This window comes from Saimiri boliviensis, chromosome 9 (genome assembly GCF_048565385.1).
Source record: "Saimiri boliviensis isolate mSaiBol1 chromosome 9, mSaiBol1.pri, whole genome shotgun sequence".
Taxonomy (NCBI): Eukaryota; Metazoa; Chordata; class Mammalia; order Primates; family Cebidae; genus Saimiri; species Saimiri boliviensis.
In genome coordinates this window covers 93,111,660-93,132,188 of record NC_133457.1, presented here as the reverse complement: position 1 = coordinate 93,132,188, position 20,529 = coordinate 93,111,660, and the positions used below count along the sequence as shown (strand labels likewise).

General features: G+C 52.7%; 1 protein-coding gene across 1 annotated transcript; it reads right to left on the bottom strand.

Annotated features, from left to right (window-relative positions):
* Window positions 1-2,822: 2,822 nt before the first annotated feature.
* On the bottom strand, window positions 2,823-4,896 carry AVP (arginine vasopressin). The gene is made up of 3 exons (XM_039479651.2): window positions 4,733-4,896; window positions 3,179-3,380; window positions 2,823-3,029 (listed from the first exon to the last, which is right to left on the bottom strand). The coding sequence occupies exons 1-3, from the start codon at window positions 4,850-4,852 to the stop codon at window positions 2,857-2,859; spliced, it is 495 nt and encodes a 164-aa protein (XP_039335585.1). The 5' UTR covers window positions 4,853-4,896; the 3' UTR covers window positions 2,823-2,856.
* Between the last annotated feature and the right edge of the window lie 15,633 nt (window positions 4,897-20,529).

Here is a 20,529-nt window from a genome sequence, read left to right as displayed (position 1 = left end):
CAGGCGTGAGCCACTGCACTGGGCCAAGAAGTTATTTAAGACGAGACACTGCTGTGTCCTTAATATAGATGCTGAAAAATAAATAAAAATAAAAAGTGACCCTGCCAATGTTACCATTTTTATGAACCAGCATGGACACTCTGCTTTGACTTGTCATAGGTTTGCCGCAGCCCCTTTGCCCTGGAGAGACTGAGCAGACAAGTCCAGAGCTCTCCCTGCTAAATGGCTCTGTAGCTGGGTCAGGGGACTCAAGGAGGGGGAGAAAGAGGGAAAGGCTGTTCAGCGGGGTGGGCGTTTGGGCAAAGTATGGGCGGGCAGACATCCCTCATCCCTTCCCAGAATTAGTCGCCTGATTGCTTTGAAGACAAGTGGAGGAAAGGCATCTCTAAGTCTGTATTTGGGAAGAGGAAGTTCCTGCATCTCATTCCTAAACTGTCCCCAAGTCCAGACACTAACACTTTGGATTGGATTCAGTGCAGCCAAGCCACCTGCCTTTTCCTACCTCTCAGTCTGGAAGAGTTAATCAGTTCCTATTAGGTTTGGTCCTGCTCCAGCCCCAATCAGATGAGGGCTGGCCCTGAATGGACCACATGAGACAGGAGCAGGAGGTCATGGCAGTGACCCAAGCCTGCATGGCCCCTGCTCCGGCTGGCTAGACCCAGTCACGTCAGGTACTGCCTGGTAGAGGAGGCCAGAACCAGATCAGGGGTGAGAGACAAGGGGAGCCATGGGAGAGTGGAAGACAGTCTGACCTTGGCATGTGCCTGGACTCTGCCCAGGGCTGCTGAGGCTGGGCTGCCTGAGTCACCAGGCTGGGCCAGAAGCCTGGGCGTTGGGGTCAGTTCTTCCCTGAGGAAGGGGAAGGACTTCCCTGGGGACTTCCCTCCTCCTGCACTCCATCTGGCCTGAGAGTTTCTGGAGGATCCCGAAGGAGATACAGCCTCTTGTGGCTCCAAGACCTGGAGCAAAGAAGCCCAAGGAGAAGATGCAGAGAACAGAGGAGGCCTAGATAGAAGGATGGGAGGTGGCAGAGGGGGTGAGGAGACAGAAGGGGAGGGATGGAGGCCAAGGGGACAAATGGGGAGGGGTGGAGGGACCAAGGAGAGGCAAGAGGGGGCCTGGAGCTGCAGAACAGGGAGGAGAGAGCAAAGAGAGACAAAGGAGAGAAAGGGCAGATGGGACCAAAAAAGGGTCGAGGTTGAAGAAGTGGGTGAGAGACTCCAGGGAAGAGGGTAGAGGAAGAGGCGGAGTGCCGGTGGACATTTTTGTGTCAAAGAGGCTTGTGTCAAAGGGCAGAAGGTCTTCATGTCCCGGAGCTAATGTGAGTGCACTCCTGCGCACGTGAGCCTGTGGGTACTTGCTCCTGCCCATCCCTGTGTCAGCTGTGTCTGTTTCTCTGGGTGTGTCTGTGGCTCTGAATGTGGGGCTCAGGGTCTTTGTGGTTGCGGACATGTCCCTGGCGGTTATTTTCTTGTCTGTTTCTGTCCAAGTGTGCCTGTGGGGGTGTGGGGCTGTATCCTTAGGGATCCCCCAACTCTGGCTGATGGGCCCGAATGGTGGGTACACTGTACGGACAGCAGGTGGCGCTGTCTCCGCCGGGTCTGCGGTGACATCCCCTCCGCCACCACACTGGAGCACCGTCTTGGGTGAAACTGACATTGCACTGGGAGTCCCGGGACCTGGGTGGGTCCCTGAACGGCTTGTGCTTCAGTCTCCTGGGATGAAAATGAGGACAGAATGGCCACCCCTTGGCCTGTCTGTCCCCTCTGCTCTCTCTCACTCTTCTCTTGGTCACTATCAAGGTCTCTACCTCTCTCCATTATTCTTTTTTTTTTTTTTTTTTTTTTTTTGAGACGGAGTTTCGCTCTTGTTACCCAGGCTGGAGTGCAATGGCGCGATCTCGGCTCACCGCAACCTCCGCCTCCTGGGTTCAAGCAATTCTCCTGCCTCAGCCTCCTGAGTAGCTGGGATTACAGGCACGTGCCACCATGCCCAGCTAATTTTTTGTATCTTTAGTAGAAACGGGGTTTCACCATGTTGACCAGGATGGTCTCGATCTCGTGATCCACCCGCCTCGGCCTCCCAAAGTGCTGGGATTACAGGCTTGAGCCACCGTGCCCGGCCCCTCTCTCCATCATTCTGTTGTCTCTGTGTCTCTTGCTCTCCTGCTGTCTCGTCCTGCAGGGCTTGCCCCTCTCTGCTTTTACTTCTTTTTTTTTTTTTTTTTTTTTTTTGAGACGGAGTTTTGCTCTTGTTACCCAGGCTGGAGTGCAATGGCGCGATCTCGGCTCACCGAAACCTCCGCCTCCTGGGTTCAGGCAATTCTCCTGCCTCAGCCTCCTGAGTAGCTGGGATTACAGGCACTCACCACCATGCCCAGCTAATTTTTTGTATTTTTAGTAGAGACGAGGTTTCACCATATTGACCAGGATGGTCTCGATCTCTTGACCTCGTGATCCACCCTCCTCGGCCTCCCAAAGTGCTGGGATTACAGGCCTGAGCCACCGCGCCCGGCTTCTGCTTTTACTTCTTTCCCTCTGCCGGAGGATCCCCAACCCACCCTCTCCGAGACCACTTTCAGCCTCTGGTCTCCCCTTCCCCTGCCTCCCAATTCCCCATGTCCCTCAGTCTAGCGACACCTCTGAGGGTCCCAGATCGCTTCCTCTACGGGACCTGTCGCTTCTCTGAGGTGGCTCTGCCACGATCTCAGGTCCGGGGACCGACCAGGCGGCGCAGTGGCGGGGGTCCGCGCTCCCACCTCCCTCCCCTTCCCTCTTCCCGCCACAGACGGAGACAGACTCGAGGCGGTGCATTGCTAGAGGTTTATTGTCCGTGCTGTAGGGGCGGGCGGGGGGCTCAGTAGACACCGGGCTGAGCGGGCTCGAAGGGCTCGGGCGCCCCTGCCAGCTGCACCAGCCGCAGCAGCAAGGCCCCGGCCGGCCCGTCCAGCTGCGTGGCGTTGCTCCGGTCCCCGGCGCGGGCGCGGCGGTGAAAGCCCTCGCGGCACTCGGGCTCGATCACGCAGCTCTCTGTGATCGTGTGAGCTTGTGAGCGCGTGAGCGCAGGCACCCTGGGGTGGGCGCAGCTCGGGATGGGGGCCCTCCCCCGCCCCGGCCCGCATCCCCCCCACCCACACGGTCAGCACCCGCCCCAGCCCCAGCGCGCCCCCGCCGCGCACCGTCGTTGCAGCAGATGCCGAAGGCGGCGCAGCGGCCCCCGCTCCCGCAGGCCTTGTGGCCGGACTGGCAGGGCGACGGCAGGGAGTTCTCCTCCTGGCAGCGCAGCGCCTCAGCAGTGCCCACGAAGCAGCCCAGCTCGTCCACGCAGCAGATGCTGGGCCCGAAGCAGCGGCCTTTGCCCCCAGGGCCACAGGGGAGGCACTGCAGGGACGGGCGGGATGAGCGGGAGGAGCGGCGAGCCGGGGGTCCGGGGTTGGAGAGGAAACCCGCTTGGCGGGGATGCCGGGTCTGGGGCGGAGTGCGGGCGGGACACCAGCGCTGCACCCGCCAGGGCGCTGGGGCCTCTTTCGCAGTCAAGGGCGGGGCGTCAAAATCCGCTCGGCACCTTGGGTTCTTGAATGACCTCTCAGTGATGGCCCTCAGTGTCCTCACCCTCAGCTGGGGATGGGTCTCCCGTGGAGCCCTTCCTCTAGCCCCAGGGCCATCGCTGGTGGGCGCCACTCTTGCAGCTGCCCCCCACTCAACCCCCCCCCACTCCAGACCCTTCCTCCTTCCTCCTGTCACCGCTGTGGCTTGAGCTGGGGTCCAGCCCCTCCCCGCTCCACCATACAGAGGCCCTGCCCATCCAAATCCCTGGCCCTTCCTCTACCCTCCCCTCCCCGCCTCCTCATCCCCTGCCCCAAGCTCCTGGGCCTCAGCTGGGGCTCTGACCCCCTGCTCAGCAGCTTATGACCTACCAGGTGAGTGGCAGGGGCCTGAGCCCTGGAGGAGGGCACGGAGGACACAGACACCCAGGTGCCTCAGGACCCCATAGGAGCCAACCAGGAGGACGGGAGGCTTCAGGGGTTACCCACCCAGCCACTCTAATTTCAACAGCCGGCTCTGTGGTGCAACGGATAGCACGTTAGACTTTGAGCCCAGCCTGGTGTGGTCTAATTTGCTCAAAGGCTCATCATTGCACCTGGACAGAATTGCACATCATAGCTGGATTTCCCTCAGCTCTGCTGAAAATGGAGGAAACGGCCAGGACTGGAGAATTAGGCCAGGTTCCCAGTAGAACTTCCCCACAGGCTGTCCCACTCAAGTGCACTCAGACCGGTGGCCATCTTCTGTAGGGGCCTGGGTGCCTGTGGCTGGGAGGCTGGGGCTAGATGAAGAAAGCCTCCAATGCCAGCTAGGACAGAGCTTCTGCTGCCCCAGACAGTCCAGGTGCAAGAACGCCATGGGCACAGGGGAGGCCATTATGCCACATTGTCCCTGATCCAGCCCCAAGCCTAGTCACAGGGGAAGCATCCCTCACTTCCCTGCATCCCTGTCTGGATGGCAACAGTGACCAGGAGCCCCTTCAGCCTTTCCCAGCCTCCCGAAAAGCCTGGTCTCCTCTGACCCACTCCATTGGCTCCTCTGCCCAGCCATGCCATGCCTCCCTCTTCCTCCCCCGCACTTCCCCTAAAGACTGCCATCACCCATGACTTCCCTCTTTCCTAGCCCCTGACCCAAGGTATCAGCACTGCCACTATGGCAGCCCCGAGATGGCCCACAGTGGGAGGTACCTGTCTCAGCTCCAGATCAGACATGGCCCTCTTGCCGCCCCTCGGGCAGTTCTGGAAGTAGCACGCGGAGGAGAAGGCCAGTAGGCCGAGGAAGCAGGCAGGCAGCGTGGCGTCAGGCATCTTGGTGCACGCGGTGGGCCCAGTATGCAGCTCGGCCTGGTGGCTCTGTGCTGCTGCCTCTGCTGGCTCCCTATTTATGTCCGCAGGTGTTCGCTCAGAGGCAAGACGTGGCCACCACCCCCTCCCCAGTGGCTCCCCAGGAGCCCACAGCTGCCAGGTCCCCAGCCGTCAGCAGTGATTCAGGCATCTGGGGACACACGTGGGCCTGTCTGTGCAGGGGACCATGGGGGAGGGATGCGGGCCGCCGGGCTGTCATGGGCCATGGAATGACAGCAACTGCCTCTACTGGGACTGCAGAGCTCTGGATTCAGGGAGAGGGGCAGACTAGGGGTCGCCTGGCCGCTGCCTCCGAGCGTTCTGGTTACCCAGAAAGGGCTCGGGGTCCAAGAAGATAAGATGAACGGAGAAGCTGTCTGTTAGAGGCAGGGGCAGGCGCAGCTCAAGAGCGGTGGGGCAGGGGACAGCCAGGTGTGTGGGGAGGGTTAGCCCTGTGACAACAGAATAAGGGACCAAGAACATCACAAGCCCAGAGTGGCGACGATGGGGGCTTTGTATTGTCTGCTCCAGGAATGGGGATTCCTGCCTTGTGGACAAGGCAGCTGCAGGCATGGAGTCACGGGACACAGAATGAGAGGGGCTTGTTCTCATGGGTTTGGGGGGGTGGCAGGCGGCTGGGGGAAGTGCAGGACATCACACCCCTGTACACCCATAGAGCAGGGAAAGGGGACTCAGGCCCTGAAACTGGGGGCCTTGCGGGCACATTCGTCACATAACCCATCACCCCCTCCCAGGTAGGAACATGAGTCGGGGGAGCTACCATGGGGAGCAAGAACACCAAGTCAGGTTCAAAGGTGGGGAGACCCCCCAGGAAAACTGACAATGCTTGCCCCCATTTCTACGCTCACCAGGACCGTAGTCTGTGGAAGTCAGAGCAGGTAGCATCTGAGGCCTGGGGTGGGAGTAGAGCTCAGGGGGCTCCGGGCCTGGGGGAGGGTGCAGGAGGAGCCGTAGCTAAATGGACCCAGCCTGAGAAAGCCACTTTTGGTTCCTAATCCCAAGGTGGCAGGTCTGAAGAGGCCGTGGCCTCTCTCCCTGGGCCACCAGAGGGCCCCACTGGTCTGGGGCTCGGGCCGGGCACCCCCTGGCTCTGAAGCTGTGTACAGCCCACAGCTCTCCCAGTTCCCACAGGCTCTTGGCCTCCTCTCCAGGGTGCACCTGGGTGCTGCCAGGAAGCTCCAGGGGACGCAGCAGCCCTGTCCCCACCAAGGGCAATGAGGGGGCCAGCCACCCAGGAGGGGCCTCCTACACTCAGGCCGTGACATTGGCCTTTTCAGAAATGACCCCTCAGGGACTGCAAGGACCCTCTGAGAGGCAGCATTGGGCAGTTGTGATTGCAGGGACACTGGCTCCCAGTGGCCTGGCTTAGGGTCTAGCCTCTATTGCTTGGGCAGCTCACTGGACTTCTCTATGCCTCACTTTCTCCCAGTGTGAAGTAAGGAAAATCATGGTACCCACCTCCTAGGGTCATTGTGAGGACGGAAATCAATAATTTATTATACAAAAGTTTTAGAGCTGGGCATGGAGGCTCATGACTGTAATCCCAGCTACTTGGGAGACCGAAATAGGTCGAGACCAGTCTCTGCAACATAGTAAGACCTCTAATTTTTTTTTTCTTTGAGACAGAGCGCAACCTCCACCTCCTGGGTTCAAGCAATTCCCCTGCCTCAGCCTCCCAAGTAGCTGGAATTACAGGCAAACATCACCATGCCGGGTTAATTTTTGTATTTTTAGTAGAAATGGGGTTTTACCATGTTGGCCAGGCTGGTCTTGAACTTCTGGCTTCAAGTGATCCACCTGCCTCAGCCTCCCAAAGTGCAGAGATTACAGGCGTGAGACACTGTGCCTGGGCCATTTCTAATTTTAAATATATAAATAAATACTTTTTTTAATATATGGAGTCCCATTCTGTCACCCAGACTGGAGTGCAGTAGCACGATCTTGGCTCACTGTAACCTCCAACTCCTGTGTTCAAGTGACTCTCTTGCCTCAGCCTCCCAAGTAGCTTGGATTATAGGTGCCCATTACCATGCCTGGCTAATATTTTTGTATTTTTCATAGAGATGGGTTTTGCCATGTTGGCCAGGCTGGTCTCAAACTCCTGACCTTGTGATCTGCCCTCCTCAGCCTCCCAAAGTGCTGGGATTACAGGTGTGGGCCACCACACCCAGCCTATAAATACATTAAAAAAAAAAAATAGCTTTAAAGCAGGCACAGTGGCTCACACTTTTAAGAGGCAAAGGCAGAAAGATCACTTTAACCCAGGAGTTCGAGACCAGCCTGGGCAAGACAGAGAGACTTCATCTCTACAGATAATTTAAAAATTGGCCAGATATGGTGTCACATGCCTGTGGTCCCAGCTACTCCAGAGGCTGAGGTGGGAGAATTGCTTGAGCCCAGGCTACAGTGAGCTATGACCAAGACACTGCACTCCAGCCTGGGTGAGAGTGAGATACTGTCACAAAAAAAAAAAAAAAAAAAAAAAAAAAAAAGTAGCTTTAGAAAAGTTTCTGCATCAGGTGGGGTGTGGTGGCTCATGCCTGTAATCCCAGCACTTTGGGAGGTGGAGGCAGGCAGATCATGAGATCAGGAGACATGGTGAAACCCCATCTCTACTAAAAATGTAAAAAAAATAGCGGGTCATGGTGGCACGAGCCTGTAGTCCCAGGTACTTGGAAGGCTGAGGCAGGAGAATCCTTGAACCTGTAAGGTGGAGGTTGCAGAGAGCTGAGATCATGCCACCACACTCCAGCCTGGGCGACAGAGCAAGACTCTGTCTCAAAAAAAAAAAAAAAAAAAAAAAAAAAAGGGGGCCGGGCGCGGTGGCTCAAGCCTGTAATCCCAGCACTTTGGGAGGCCGAGGCGGGTGGATCACGAGGTCAAGAGATCAAGACCATACTGGTCAACATGGTGAAACCCCGTCTCTACTAAAAATACAAAAAAAAAATTAGCTGGGCATGGTGGCGCATGCCTGTAATCCCAGCTACTCAGGAGGCTGAGGCAGGAGAATTGCCTGAACCCAGGAGGCGGAGGTTGCGGTGAGCCGAGATCGCACCATTGCACTCTAGCCTGGGTAACAAGAGCGAAACTCCGTCTCAAACAAAAGAAAAGAAAAGTTCCTGCATCACTGTAAAGTTGATTAACAGTAGTATGCAGTATTGTGCATTATTAATGCCATTATTCTTTTTTGTTTTGTTTTGTTTGAGATGGAGCTTTGCTCTTGTTACCCAGGCTGGAGTGCAGTGGGGCAATCTTGGCTCATTGCCACCCCGCCTCCCAGGTGCAAGTGATTCTCCTCCTCAGCCTCCCAAGTAACTAGGATTACAGGCGCCTATTACCACATCCAGCTAATTTTTGTATTTTTAGTAGAGATGGGGTTTCACTATGTTGGACAGGCTAGTCTCAAACTCCTGGCCTCAGGTGATCTACCTGCCTCAGCCTCCCAAAGTGCTGGGATTACAGGCTGAGCCACCAGGGCTGGCCAATGCCATTTTTCCTGTTAAGAGCTGGGAGATTTTCCCACAGGGGGCATTTTAGTAGAAATGGGGTTTTACCATGTTGGTCAGGCTGGTCTCAAACTTCTGGCTTCAAGTGATACATCCGCCTCAGACTCCCAAAGTGCTGAGATTACAGGCGTGAGCCACTGTGCCTGGGCCATCTTTAATTTTAAATAAATACTTTTTTTTTGGTTGGGGGGTGGGCAGCTTCTTGGGTAAGTCCAAGAGGGACATTTTCATTCCACTCATGGCCTGGAAATGAGCTTGATCTGAGGCCATTGCCCCACTGAGACTCCGTGCATTGTGAGGCTAGGTGAGGAGGGAGGCCAGAGCCTTACCCACTCTTCACTGCAGGGAGTTGAGTCAACAACTGAAAATGGATGAAGCCAGACTGACTGAAGGGCCCAAGCCATGGGACAGGCCAGGGCCCCTGTGCTGACCAGATTGGTCTACCTGAATTTCTATTCTAAGACTGGCCTCTGACACCAAGACCCCTTTCCCCCAGGACCCACCTTCTCAGAACCTCCCCTGACTGGGAAAAGTCTCTATACTACGCTGACTGGCAGCATTTCCAACACATCACCCCATATGTCACATGGGTCCCCCAGATACCCCAGACCCTTCTACACATCCCTTACAGGTTTCCTTTCCCAACCTACTTTTCACATCTTCTCAGCCCTTTTATCTTCTACATGTCAGCTCATGATGCTGATTCATTCAGGCTTTCAAAAGACAGGGGTCAGCTCCTTCGCCAGTTCCTCCCCATCACCGACACATACCGTCCATCCACCGTTTTCTAGACATGATGATGTCATGCTAGATTGCGATTATGCCTCTGAGCTAAGCCATGTAGTATGTTATGATGATTCTATCTCTGAACACCTTTTTGTATTCCCGGGAGTAAGTGGTCGTCTTGGTTTTCATTTGTGGTCCATCACAAATGAAAAACCAAGACTTTTTTTTTCCCCCGAGATGGAGTCTTGCTCTGTCACCCAGGCTGGAGTGCAGTGGCACGATCTCGGTTCACTGCAACGTCCGCCTCCAGGATTTAAACAATTATCCTGCTTCTGCCTCCAAAGTAGCTGGGATTACAGGCGCACAACACCTCACCCAGCTGATTTTTGTATTTTTAGTAGACGCGGGGTTTCACCATGTTGGCCAGTGTGGTCTGGAACTCCTCATGATCTACCTGCCTCGGCCTCCCAAAGTGCTGGGATTACAGGTGTGAGCCGCTACACCTGTCCCCAGCCCCGCTTTTTTTTTTTTTTTTTTTTTTTTTTTTTTTTTTTTTGAGATGGGGTCTCACTCCATCTGCCATTTATCCAGAAGTCAACATTTATTCTTCAACTCCCTCCATCCAGGCTTCTGCCCAAATCAGCTCATTGAAACTCCTGTTGTCAGGGTTCTAAAGTCCCTCCATATTGAAAAATGCGGAGGTCGTGTCTATGTGCTCACTTTGCGTGATCTCCTGGCAGCATTTGACATAGAGAACACTTACCCTCTTCTAAAGCACTCTTTGTTTGGATCCACTGCTGCTACACTCTCTTGGTTTTCCTTCTGTCACACTCACCAGATATTCTCTCGCACTCTCCTTTTCTGGCTCCTCTTTGACCTTGACTTCTAAATGTTGGAGCATCCCAGTAATCAGTCCTGTGTCCCTTCTCTTCTCTTCCTGGGTGATCTCACGATTTTATATACTTACTGCAAGCTAGTAATTCCCAAATTGATATTTCCATCCTGGGCCTCTCCCCAAAGAGCCAGACTTATAGTTACAAGTGCCCAGTGATACCTCCCCTTGGATATCCGATAGGCTTCTCCAACTTAACAAGGGCAACACCCAACTCCTGATTTTCAGCTGTTTCCCGGCTCTCTTCCAGGGTTTCCCACCTCTGGGATCGCACCACCATCCAACCAGCTGCTACTCCCAGAACCTGAGACTCACCCTGGACCTTCTCTTTCCCTCACCCTTGCTCAGTCCTACCTCTAAAATCAAGCTCAACTCCACCTGCTGCTTGGGATCTGAGATTCTGCTGTTTCCTTGTCCTGGAAGATTCCCCCACCCGCACTGTCCCCAGGATTCACTTCATTGGCTTACATGGCATCTCTTAAGAGGAGGCTGCCCTGACTGCTCTCTCTGGAGCATCCCCTACCTCTCTGATCCCCTGTCAGGGTCTATACTGATGAACTTCATAGTATCTACTGCGCTTTGCAGTTCATCTTGTGTGTGTGTCTATCTTTTTGTGTGTGTATGGCTATAATCCCTTTAAAATGAAACACCAGGGCAGAAAGGAAGGACTCTATCTTTCATGCTCAGTACAGTAACTCCACCCAGGGTTCTACTTCCTTCTTTCCGTAATTTAGTGAATTATGGAATTCTTTCCATAATAAATTCAATAAATTATGGAAAGAAGGAAGTGGAGCCCTAGGTACCAGCCTCAGCTCTCCAGGGAGTTGCTCTGTGACCCAGGGCAAGTCACATCTGTTCCCCAGGCTATTTACTTGATGTACTAACCCCACATCCTGCCCAACTAAGGTCTTAAGGGAATCAGATGAGGGTGCTATAAAGGGTTAAGATTCCTGCAATCCTTACATAATAAAACGTTGCAAGCCTCCAGATTAAACCCCAAATGTCAGAATGTTCTATAAAGTACTTCCTTACCCTTAGACCACCTTTTCTGAGAAGTAACAGTCAACTAATCTTAGCAGAGCATCTGCCCCGCCCACACCTTCTGTGTCTTATTCCCGGCTGTATGTACCATAGAACATCTCTACTACTGCCAGAGAGGGCATGGCCTCATTTTCTATCTTTTTTCCTTTTGAAATTTCTTTTGTAGAGATGGGGGTCTCACTGTGTTGCCCAGGCTAGTCTCAAACTCCTGGCCCCAAGCAATCCTCCTACCTCGGCCTCCCAAAGTGCTGGGATTACAGGCATGAGACACTCTGCCCAGCCAATGGCTTCATTTCTTTATTTCTTTCTCTTTCTTTACTTCCTTCCTTCTCTCTTTCTTTCTTCTTTCTTTCTTTCTCTCTCTCTCTCACTTTCTTTCTTTCCTTTTTTTTTTTTTTTTTGACAGGGTCTCACTCTGTCACCCAGGCTGGAATGCAGTGGTGCAATCACAGCTCATTGTAGCCTCCACCTCCTGGGCTTAAGTGATCCTCCCACCTCAGCCTCTCAAGTAGCTGGGACCACAGGCACATGCCACCATGCCCAGCTAATTTTTGTTTTTATGGAGACAGGATTTTACCATTTTGCCCAGGCTGGTCTCAAACTCATGGGCAAAAGTGATATGCCCACCTTGACCTCCCAAAGTGCTGGGATTATGCATTGCATGAGCCACAGTGCCCAGCTGGCCTCATGGCCTCATTTTCTTTTTTTTTTTTTTTTTTTGAGACAGAGTTTCACTCTTGTTACCCAGGCTGGAGTGCAATGGCGCAATCTCGGCTCACCGCAACCTCCGCCTCCTGGGTTCAGGCAATTCTCCTGTCTCAGCCTCCTGAGTAGCTGGGATTACAGGCACGTGCCACCATGCCCAGCTAATTTTTTGTATTTTTAGTAGAGACGGGGTTTCACTATGTTGACCGGGATGGTCTCGATCTCTTGACCTCGTGATCCACCCGCCTCGGCCTCCCAACGTGCTGGGATTACAGGCTTGAGCCACCGCGCCCGGCCATGGCCTCATTTTCAAATGGACACTGCTGTAAGTCCAGCTTTCTCACTTCTCACAGTAGTCTTTTTTTTTTTTTTTTTTTTTTTTTTTGAGACTGAGACAGCGTCTTGCTCTGTCACCCAGGCTGGAGTGCAGTGGCACCATCTCAGCTCACTGCAACCTCCACTTCCCAGGTTCAAGCGATGGTCATGCCTCAGCCTCTCTAGTAGCTGGGATTACAGGCACTTGCCACCACACCTGACTAATTTTTGTATTTTTAGTAGAGACAGGGTTGCACCATGTTGGCCAGGCTGGTCTTGAACTCCTGACCTCAAGTGATCCACTCACCTTGGCCTCCAAAAACGCTGGGATTACAGGTGTGAGCCACTGTGCCCCACCTCCAGTAGTCTTTTTGAGGACCCACACAAATGCTCTGTAAACTGTGAAGAGGCGAACATTCTAGTCCCTAGAGGTAGACTCATAGAAAAAAAAAAAAATGAAAAAAAAAATGAAGAGGCGAACAAAAGAAGTTGTAGGAGTCCAAGACCTGCTTACTGAATTGAATCAGAGAAGTTACATTGAGCAGGGATGAGAAACCGCTGAGAAAAATGCTGGCTGGGCCTGCTGGGCCTGGTAGCTCACACCTGTAATCCCAGCACTTTGGGAGGCCGAGGAGGGCAGATCACGAGGTCAGGAGTTCGAGTCCAGTCTGGCCAAAACGGTGAAACCCTGTCTCTACTAAAAATACAAAAATTAGCCGGGTGTGGCGCTGCATGCCAGTAATCCCAGCTACTCGGAAAGCTGGGGCAGAAGAGCCGCTTGAACCCAGGAGACGGAGGTTGCAGTGAGCCGAGATGGCGCCACTGCACTCCAGCCTGGGTGACAGAGCGAGACTCCTTCCCCCCCCCCCCCAGAAAAAAGAAGAGAAAAAGAAAAATGCTGGGTCTGAGGTGGACAGGTACGGAACCAAAATGGATCCATCGCAGGACGAAGTGAAAAAGGAGGGCGGGGAAGCTTTCTGTTCTTTGCAGACCCGCACCTAACGCCCAGGCACATCTCAGCTGGATTGAAGAGCCAAACAGAATAAAATCAGCCGATGAGGGAAGGGAGGGGAAGCGGGAAGCCAAGTCTGAGTATTTATCAGATCTCTAGAGGGAGTTACATTAAGCTCTTAAAAGAAATCAGAAATGAAAAGGCAATAAAAAATTCTTACTTGCAAAAATAACCTAAATAAAAGGCAAAATAAGCGAGGAAAAATATTTTTGACAAACTCGTTTCTATACGGAAAAGCTGTACGGCAGCAAGACGTGTGGATTCGCATCTAGAGACGCTCAACTCCCCCTGCCCACCCAGCTCCCGGTTCCAGGTGATGCGGCCTTCCGCACCTGCTAGGGACAAAGACTGCGGCCCTGGGGTCCCACAGACGTTCCGTTTGCAGGACTTAGGGAAGGGCCAGGCCTGTCCACATCCCCAGCCTCCACGCAGCTAGACATTCGCAGGTGCTGAGATGAGTGAAGTCACCAGGAGAGGCAGGAAACAGCGCAGGCCTCGGGGACCCGAGGGCGCGGAAGCTCGGGGGCCGAGGTCGAGCACAAATTGAGAGGCGCAGCGCTGGGCGCACGCCCCGCTTGGCCCGGCGGCCCCTAATGAGGCGCGCTGTGCGCAGACTGCTAAGAGCGGCATGAGTGCCGCTCGGGCGGCCCCCAGGGCCCCGCAGGTCGGTGCCACCCGGGAGCGTTGCGCCCGGAATCACTTAGGGCCATCAGCCAGGCGCCCGGGCGGGGAAGGCGGCCGATCCAGGCGGCTGCGGAGGGGGAGAGTTTCCGCCTCACCCTTCCAACCAGGGACGCGCGGGCCAGGGGAGGGGTCTGGGGCGAGTGGGAAGGCCAGACCGCCGCGCAGGGAAGGCTTCTCCAGGTGTACTCAGTGCCTGTGGACTGGGGGCTGAAATTCCCCAGAAGAGGAAACGGGAAAGACACACTGGGCGGGATAAACAGCTTGTGCAGAGATGTGAAAGAAGAGAACCCAACTGTATGTGCGTGTGCGCGTTTGTGTGGTAGGGACATCATACAGGACGCGGGCTATGAGCACGCTAAACCACAGGCAATAAAACACGGAGTGTGGGGCCGGGCGTGGTGGCTCACGCCTTTAATCTCAGCACTTTGGGAGCCTGAGATGGGTGGATCACCTGAGGTCAGGAGTTCGAGACCAGTCTGGCCAACATAGTGAAACCCCGTCTCTACTAAAAATACAAAAATTTGCCAGCGTGTGGTGCGCGCCTGTAATCCCAGCAACTCGGGCGGCTGAAGTAGGAGACTCGCTTGAGCACAGGAGGTGGAGGTTGCAGTGAGCCAAGATTGCACCACTGCACTCCAGCCTGGGCAACAAGAACGAAACTCCATCTTTCTTTTATTTTCTTTTGTTTTTTAGACGGAGTCTCCGAGTCTCGCTCTGTCGCCCAGGCTGGAGTGCAGTGGCATAATCCTGGGTCAAGCAATTCCTTGCCTCAGCCTCCCCAGTAGCTGGGATTACAGGCACCCGCCACCTCGCCTGGCTAATTTTTGTATTCTTAGTAGAGAGGGGGTTTAACCATCTTGGCCAGGCTGGGCAAAACTCCATCTCGAAGAAGAAAAAAAAATGAAATGTGTGCCAGCCCTGTTTGAAGCCTTTTACATATATTTTCCTCCTTGAATCACATAAAACCCTATGAAGGAGGAAGTTTTGTTGTTGTTGTGGTTGTTGTTGTTTTTTTTTTTTTTTTTTTTTTTTTGAGGCGGAGTTTCACTCTTGTTACCCAGGCTGGAGTGCAATGGCGCGATCTCGGCTCACCACAACCTCCGCCTCCTGGGTTCAGGCAATTCTCCTGCCTCAGCCTCCTGAGTAGCTGGGATTACAGGCACACGCCACTATGCCCAGCTAATTTTTTGTATTTTTTTTTTTTTTTTTTTTAGTAGAGACGGGGGTTTCACCATGTTGACCAGGATGGTCTCGATCTCTTGACCTCGTGATCCACCCGCCTCGGCCTCCCAAAGTGCTGGGATTACAGGCTTGAGCCACCGCGCCCGGCCAGGAGGAAGTATTTTTATCTCCTTTTCAGACGGGAAACTGAAGGACAGAGAGGTTGAGTAATTTGCCCTAGGATGCACAGGTAATAAACAGCAGACCTGGGATGCAAACTCAGGCTCCAGGGTCTGTGCCCTTCACCAGCTACTGCCTCAAAACCCTGGAGCCAGGTGCTGAGTGAACGCCTGGAATCCCAGTTACTCCCGAGGCTGAGGCGGGAGAATGTCTGGGCCTAGGAGGTAGAGGCTGCAGCCAGCCGTGATCACGCCACCGCACTCCAGCCTGGGCTGTCCTGGGCTATGCCTAGCTGGTGTCCACACCAAATTCAGCATCAGCATGGTGACCTCTGGGTGCAAGGGGACCACCATGTTGCCTAAGGACGGGTGAACCAACTCAGATCGGAAATGGAGCAGGTGAAAAATTTTGTACTGATCCGTAGTGGGACCCCACCTGTGAATAGCCACTGCACTCCAGGCTGGGCAACATAGCTAGAACCCATCTTTGAGGAGGAAAAAAAAAGACTGGGCATGGGGGCGCATGCCTGTGGTCCCAGCTACTCACAAGGCAGAGGCAGGGTGATCGCTTGAGCCCAAGAACTGGAGGCTGCAATGAACTATGATTGTGCCACTGCACTTCAGCCTGGGCGACACAGTGAGACCCTGTATTGTAAAATGAAATAAAATATAAAATAACAAAATAAAATAGTGACTAAACCCCAAGGACATTTGTAATTTACTATGATTCAAGTTGGGAAGTGGGTGGTCCCAGGCCTGGCTGGGGGTTCAGGGATGGCATGCAGGGCTTTCTCGCTCCTGTCGGGCACCCTCCACTGTCTGAGTGTCCCTCCTCATACCAAGCGGACTGCCACAAAATGAGTTCCCTATTCTGAGGCTCTGCATTCTCAGGGAGGATAAACCTGCCCAGCGCCCTCACCCCCAAATTCCTCCAGCTGTGCAAGCACCTGACTGCAGGAGCCCACCCCTGCCCGCTGCCTTGTTTGTGTGTGTGCTCCCAGGCCCCCGACAAAATGGGGTACTTACTGTTGGTGAGGAAGAGGAGGGACTGGCTGCTGGGTTAGTAACTGGGGTATTTGTCCCAGGCCCCAGGCTGGAGGCTGAAAGGCATTTGTAGGCTTTTTTTTTTTTTTTTTTTTTTGAGACAGAGTTTTGCTCTTGTTGCCTAGGCTAGAGTGCAATGGTGCAATCTCAGCTCACTGCAACCTCTGCCTCCCAGGTTCAAGCGGTTCTCCAGCCTCAGCCTCCTGAGTAGCTGGGATTACAGGGATGCACCACCACACCCTGCTAATTTTGTTTCTAAGTAGAGACGGGGTTTCTACATGTTGGTCAGGTTGGTCTCGAACTCCTGACCTCAGGTAATCCACCTATCTCAGCCTCCCAAAGTGCTGGGATTACAGGCATGAGCCATCATGCCTAGTGCATTTGTAGACTTGTACAGGTCACTTCATGTGTGAGGATCCTGTGGCACAGAAAGGCTCCATGGCTTGCCCAGGGCCACACAACTACGCTGGGCAAATCTATTGAGCAAGGAGTCCATCAGCCAGTTCCCAGGTTCCCTGCCCCAGCCTGCCCCTGGCCTCCCAATGTCTTGGCCTGCCTCACATGCCTGGGCTGAGCCCCAGGTTATCTTCAGAGCCACCCCAGTAAGCCTCCCTGACTGACCATGTCACTTCCTGCCCAAAACCTGTCCTTGGTTGCTCACTGCCCTTGGCTCCTCACCGCCCTCTGGACAATGTCCAGACGTGTTCAACAGGCCTGCAGGTCTGGCCCTGCTAACTCTCACCTTTGTCCACTCCCGCTGAATGCCACACCGTTTTTTTTTGTCCCCAGGCCCCAAGGGCATGCCAACTCCAAACAGGGCTGCTGGGTCTTCTCTTGTTGGTGCCTTTTATGTGCTTTTTTGTTCTTTTGAGACAGGGTCTCACTCTGTTGCCCAAACTGAAGTGCAGTGGCATGATCTCAGCTCACTGCAACCTCCACTTCCTGGGTTCAAGCCATTCTCCTGCCTCAGTCTGCTGAGTAGCTGGGATTACAGACACACACCACCACCACACCCAGCTAATTTTTGTATTTTTAGTAGAGATGGGGGTTTCACTATTTTAGCCAGGCTGATCTTGAACTCCTGACCTCAAATGATCCACCTGTCTCGGCCTCTCAAATTGCTGGGATTATAGACGTGAGCCACCGGGCCCGGCTCTTTTTGTGTGATTTTTCTTTTTAAAGAACTGACCTCTTGTTGTGTTGAATCTCCATAGTATTTGTTTCATTTATACCTTTATTACATTGTACCTGCTTTCTTTCTTTTCTTTTTTCTTTTTTTTTTTTGAGACAGAGTCTTGCTCTGTCTCCCAGGCTGGAGTGCAATGGAATAATCTCAGCACACTCACTGCAGCATCCACCTTTCAGGCTCAAGTAACTCTCTGCCTCAGCCTCCCAACTAGCTGGGATTACAGGTGTCTGCCACTACGCCTGGCCGATTTTTGTAATTTTAGTAAGACGGGGTTTCACCATTGTGGCCAGGCTGGTCTTGAACTCCTGACCTCATGATCCACCTGCCTCAGCCTCCCAAAGAGCTGGGATTACAGGCATGAGCCACCGTGCCAGACCTTTTTTTTTTTTAAAGTCTTGCTCTATTGCCCAGGCTGGAGTACAATGGTGCGTTTTCAGCTCACTACAACTTCTGCCCTCCAGGTTCAAGCAATTCTCTTGCCTTAGCCTCCCAAGTAGCTGAGATTACAGGTGCCTGCCAGCTCACCCAGCTAATTTTTGTATTTTCAGTAGAGACAGGTGTTTCACCCTGTTGATCAGGCTGGTCTGGAACTCCTGACCTCCATCCACCTTGGCAGCCTCCTAAAGTGCCTGGATTACAGTCGTGAGTGTGGTTTTTTAGAGACAGGGTCTTGCTCTGTTGCTCATGCTAGAGTGCAGTGGTGCAATCATAGCTGTCTGTAGCCTCAAACTCCTGGGCTCAACTGATCCTCATGCCTCAGCCTCCCAAGCAGCTGGGATTATACGTAACCACCACCACAACCAGCTAGTTTCTATGTCTTATGTTTTTGAAGAGATGAGATCTTATTATGTTGCTTAGGCTGGTCTCAGACTCCTAGCCTCAAGGAATTCTCCCATATTGGTCTAAGTGCTAGAATTACAGGTGTGAGCCACCACGCCCGGCAAGAATTTTATTTTCTATTTAGTCTGAGAGTTTCTGTTTTAACAAGGTAAATTTAATCTGTTAACACTGACGGTGGTTACCCACCTACTTGGACTTATTTGCAAACATTTAGCTTCTGTTTTCTTTTTGCTGTTGTTGAGACAGAGTCTAGCTCTGTCACTCAGGCTGGATTGAGGTGCACAGTTATCAAACTATTCTCCTACCTCAGCCTCCCAAGTAGCTAGGACTACAGGCCCAACCCACCATGCCAACTAATTTTTAAAAACACTTTTTGGCGCCAGGCGCGGTGGCTCACGCCTGTAATTCCAGCACTTTGGGAGGCCGAGGCGGGCGGATCACGAGGTCAAGAGATTAAGACCATCCTGGTCAACATGGTGAAACCCCGTCTCTACTAAAAATACAAAAAACTAGCTGGGCATGGTGGCACGTGCCTGTAGTCCCAGCTACTCAGGAGGCTGAGGCAGGAGAATTGCCTGAACCCAGGAGGCGGAGGTTTCGGTGAGCTGAGATCGCGCCATTGCACTCCAGCCTGGGTAACAAGGATGAAACTCCGTCTCAAAAAAAAAAAAAAAAAAAAAAATTTTGTAGGCGGGCATGGTGGCTTACTCTTGTAATCTAGCACTTTGGGAGGCCAAGGCGAGTAGATTGCCTGAGCTAAGGAGTTTGAGACCAGCCTGGTCAACGAGGTGAAACCCCGTCTTTTTTTTTTTTTTTTTTTTTTTTTTTTTTAAGACGGGATTTCACCATGTTGGTCAGGCTGGTCTTGAACTCCTGACCTCAGGTGATCCGCCCGCCTTTCCCTCCAAAGTGCTTGGATTACAGGCGTGAGCCACCGTGCCCAGCCGAAACCTCATCTCTACTAAAACACAAAAAATTAGCCAGACGTGGCGGCATGTGCCTATAGTCCCAGCTACTTGGGAGGTGAGGCAGGAGAATTGCTTGAACCCAGGAAGCAGAGATTGCAGTGAGCTGAGATGGTGCCACTGCACTCAAGCCTGAGCACAGTGGCACAATCAGAGCTCACCACAGCCTCGACCTCCTGAACTCAAGTGATCCTCCCATCTTAGCCTCCCAAGTAGCTGGGACCACAGGTGTGTGCCACCACACGAAGCTAATTTTTAATTTTTGTAATAACAAAGTCTCACCATGTTGCCAGGCTGGTCTTGAACTCCTGGGCTCAAGCAATCCACCTGCCTCAGCCTCCCAAAATGCTGGGATTATAGGCTAAGCCACTGAGCCTGGCCTATGAAATATGTTTATCATGAAGTTTGTTTGTGCCATGTTTTTCAGAAGGCACAAAGGGGTTAAGCAAATTTCCTAAAGGTCCAGAGCTAGCAAGGAGCATTATCAGGATTCAAACCTGTTCTGGTTTCAGAGCAGCCCTGAGGGGGTCACCGGAGTCTTTGATGTGTTCTCTCAGATCATGATTTGCCATTCTGATAGAAAGAGGAAACACCAGGAGTTCCACTGTCTAAATTTGTTAATTTGCCAGGCACCATTGCTCACACCTGTAATCCCAGCACTTTGGGAGGCTGAGGCAGGCAGATCACTTGAGGTGAGGAGTTCGAGACCAGCCTGGTCAATACGGTCAAACCTCGTCTCTACTAAAAATACAAGAATTAGCCAGGTATGGTGGCGCATGCCTGTATTCCCAGCTACTGCAGAGGCTGAGGCAGGAGAATTGCTTGAACGCAGGATGTGGAGGTTGCAGTGAGCTGAGATTGTGCCACTGCACTCCAGCCTGGGCAACATGGTGAGGCTCTGTCTCAAAAAAATAAATAAATATTGAAATTTAAAAAATAATAACTGTGTTAATCTAGTGCCACCCTAACTTGCTCCAAAATATGCGAGGGGCTAATTGAATAAGGGTACTATAGAAGAAAGAAGACCATGAACATAGAGTTATTGAAACTGAGTGATGGGCACACGAGAATTTATTATACTAATCTGTATCTTTTATCTGTGTGAAATTGTCCATTAAAAAAGTTTGAGGCTGAGTGTAATGGCTCATACCTAGAATCTACCACTTTGTGAGGCTGAGGTGGGAGGACCTCTTGAGGCCAGGAGTTCAAGACCAACCTGGGCAACGCAATAACACTCCCATCTTTACAAAAGAATTTTTTAAAATCATTTTTAAATTAGCTGGGCGTGATGGTGTGTATCTGTGGCCCTAGCTACTTGGGAGGCTGAGGTAGGAGGATGCCTTGGGCCTAGGAGTTTGAGG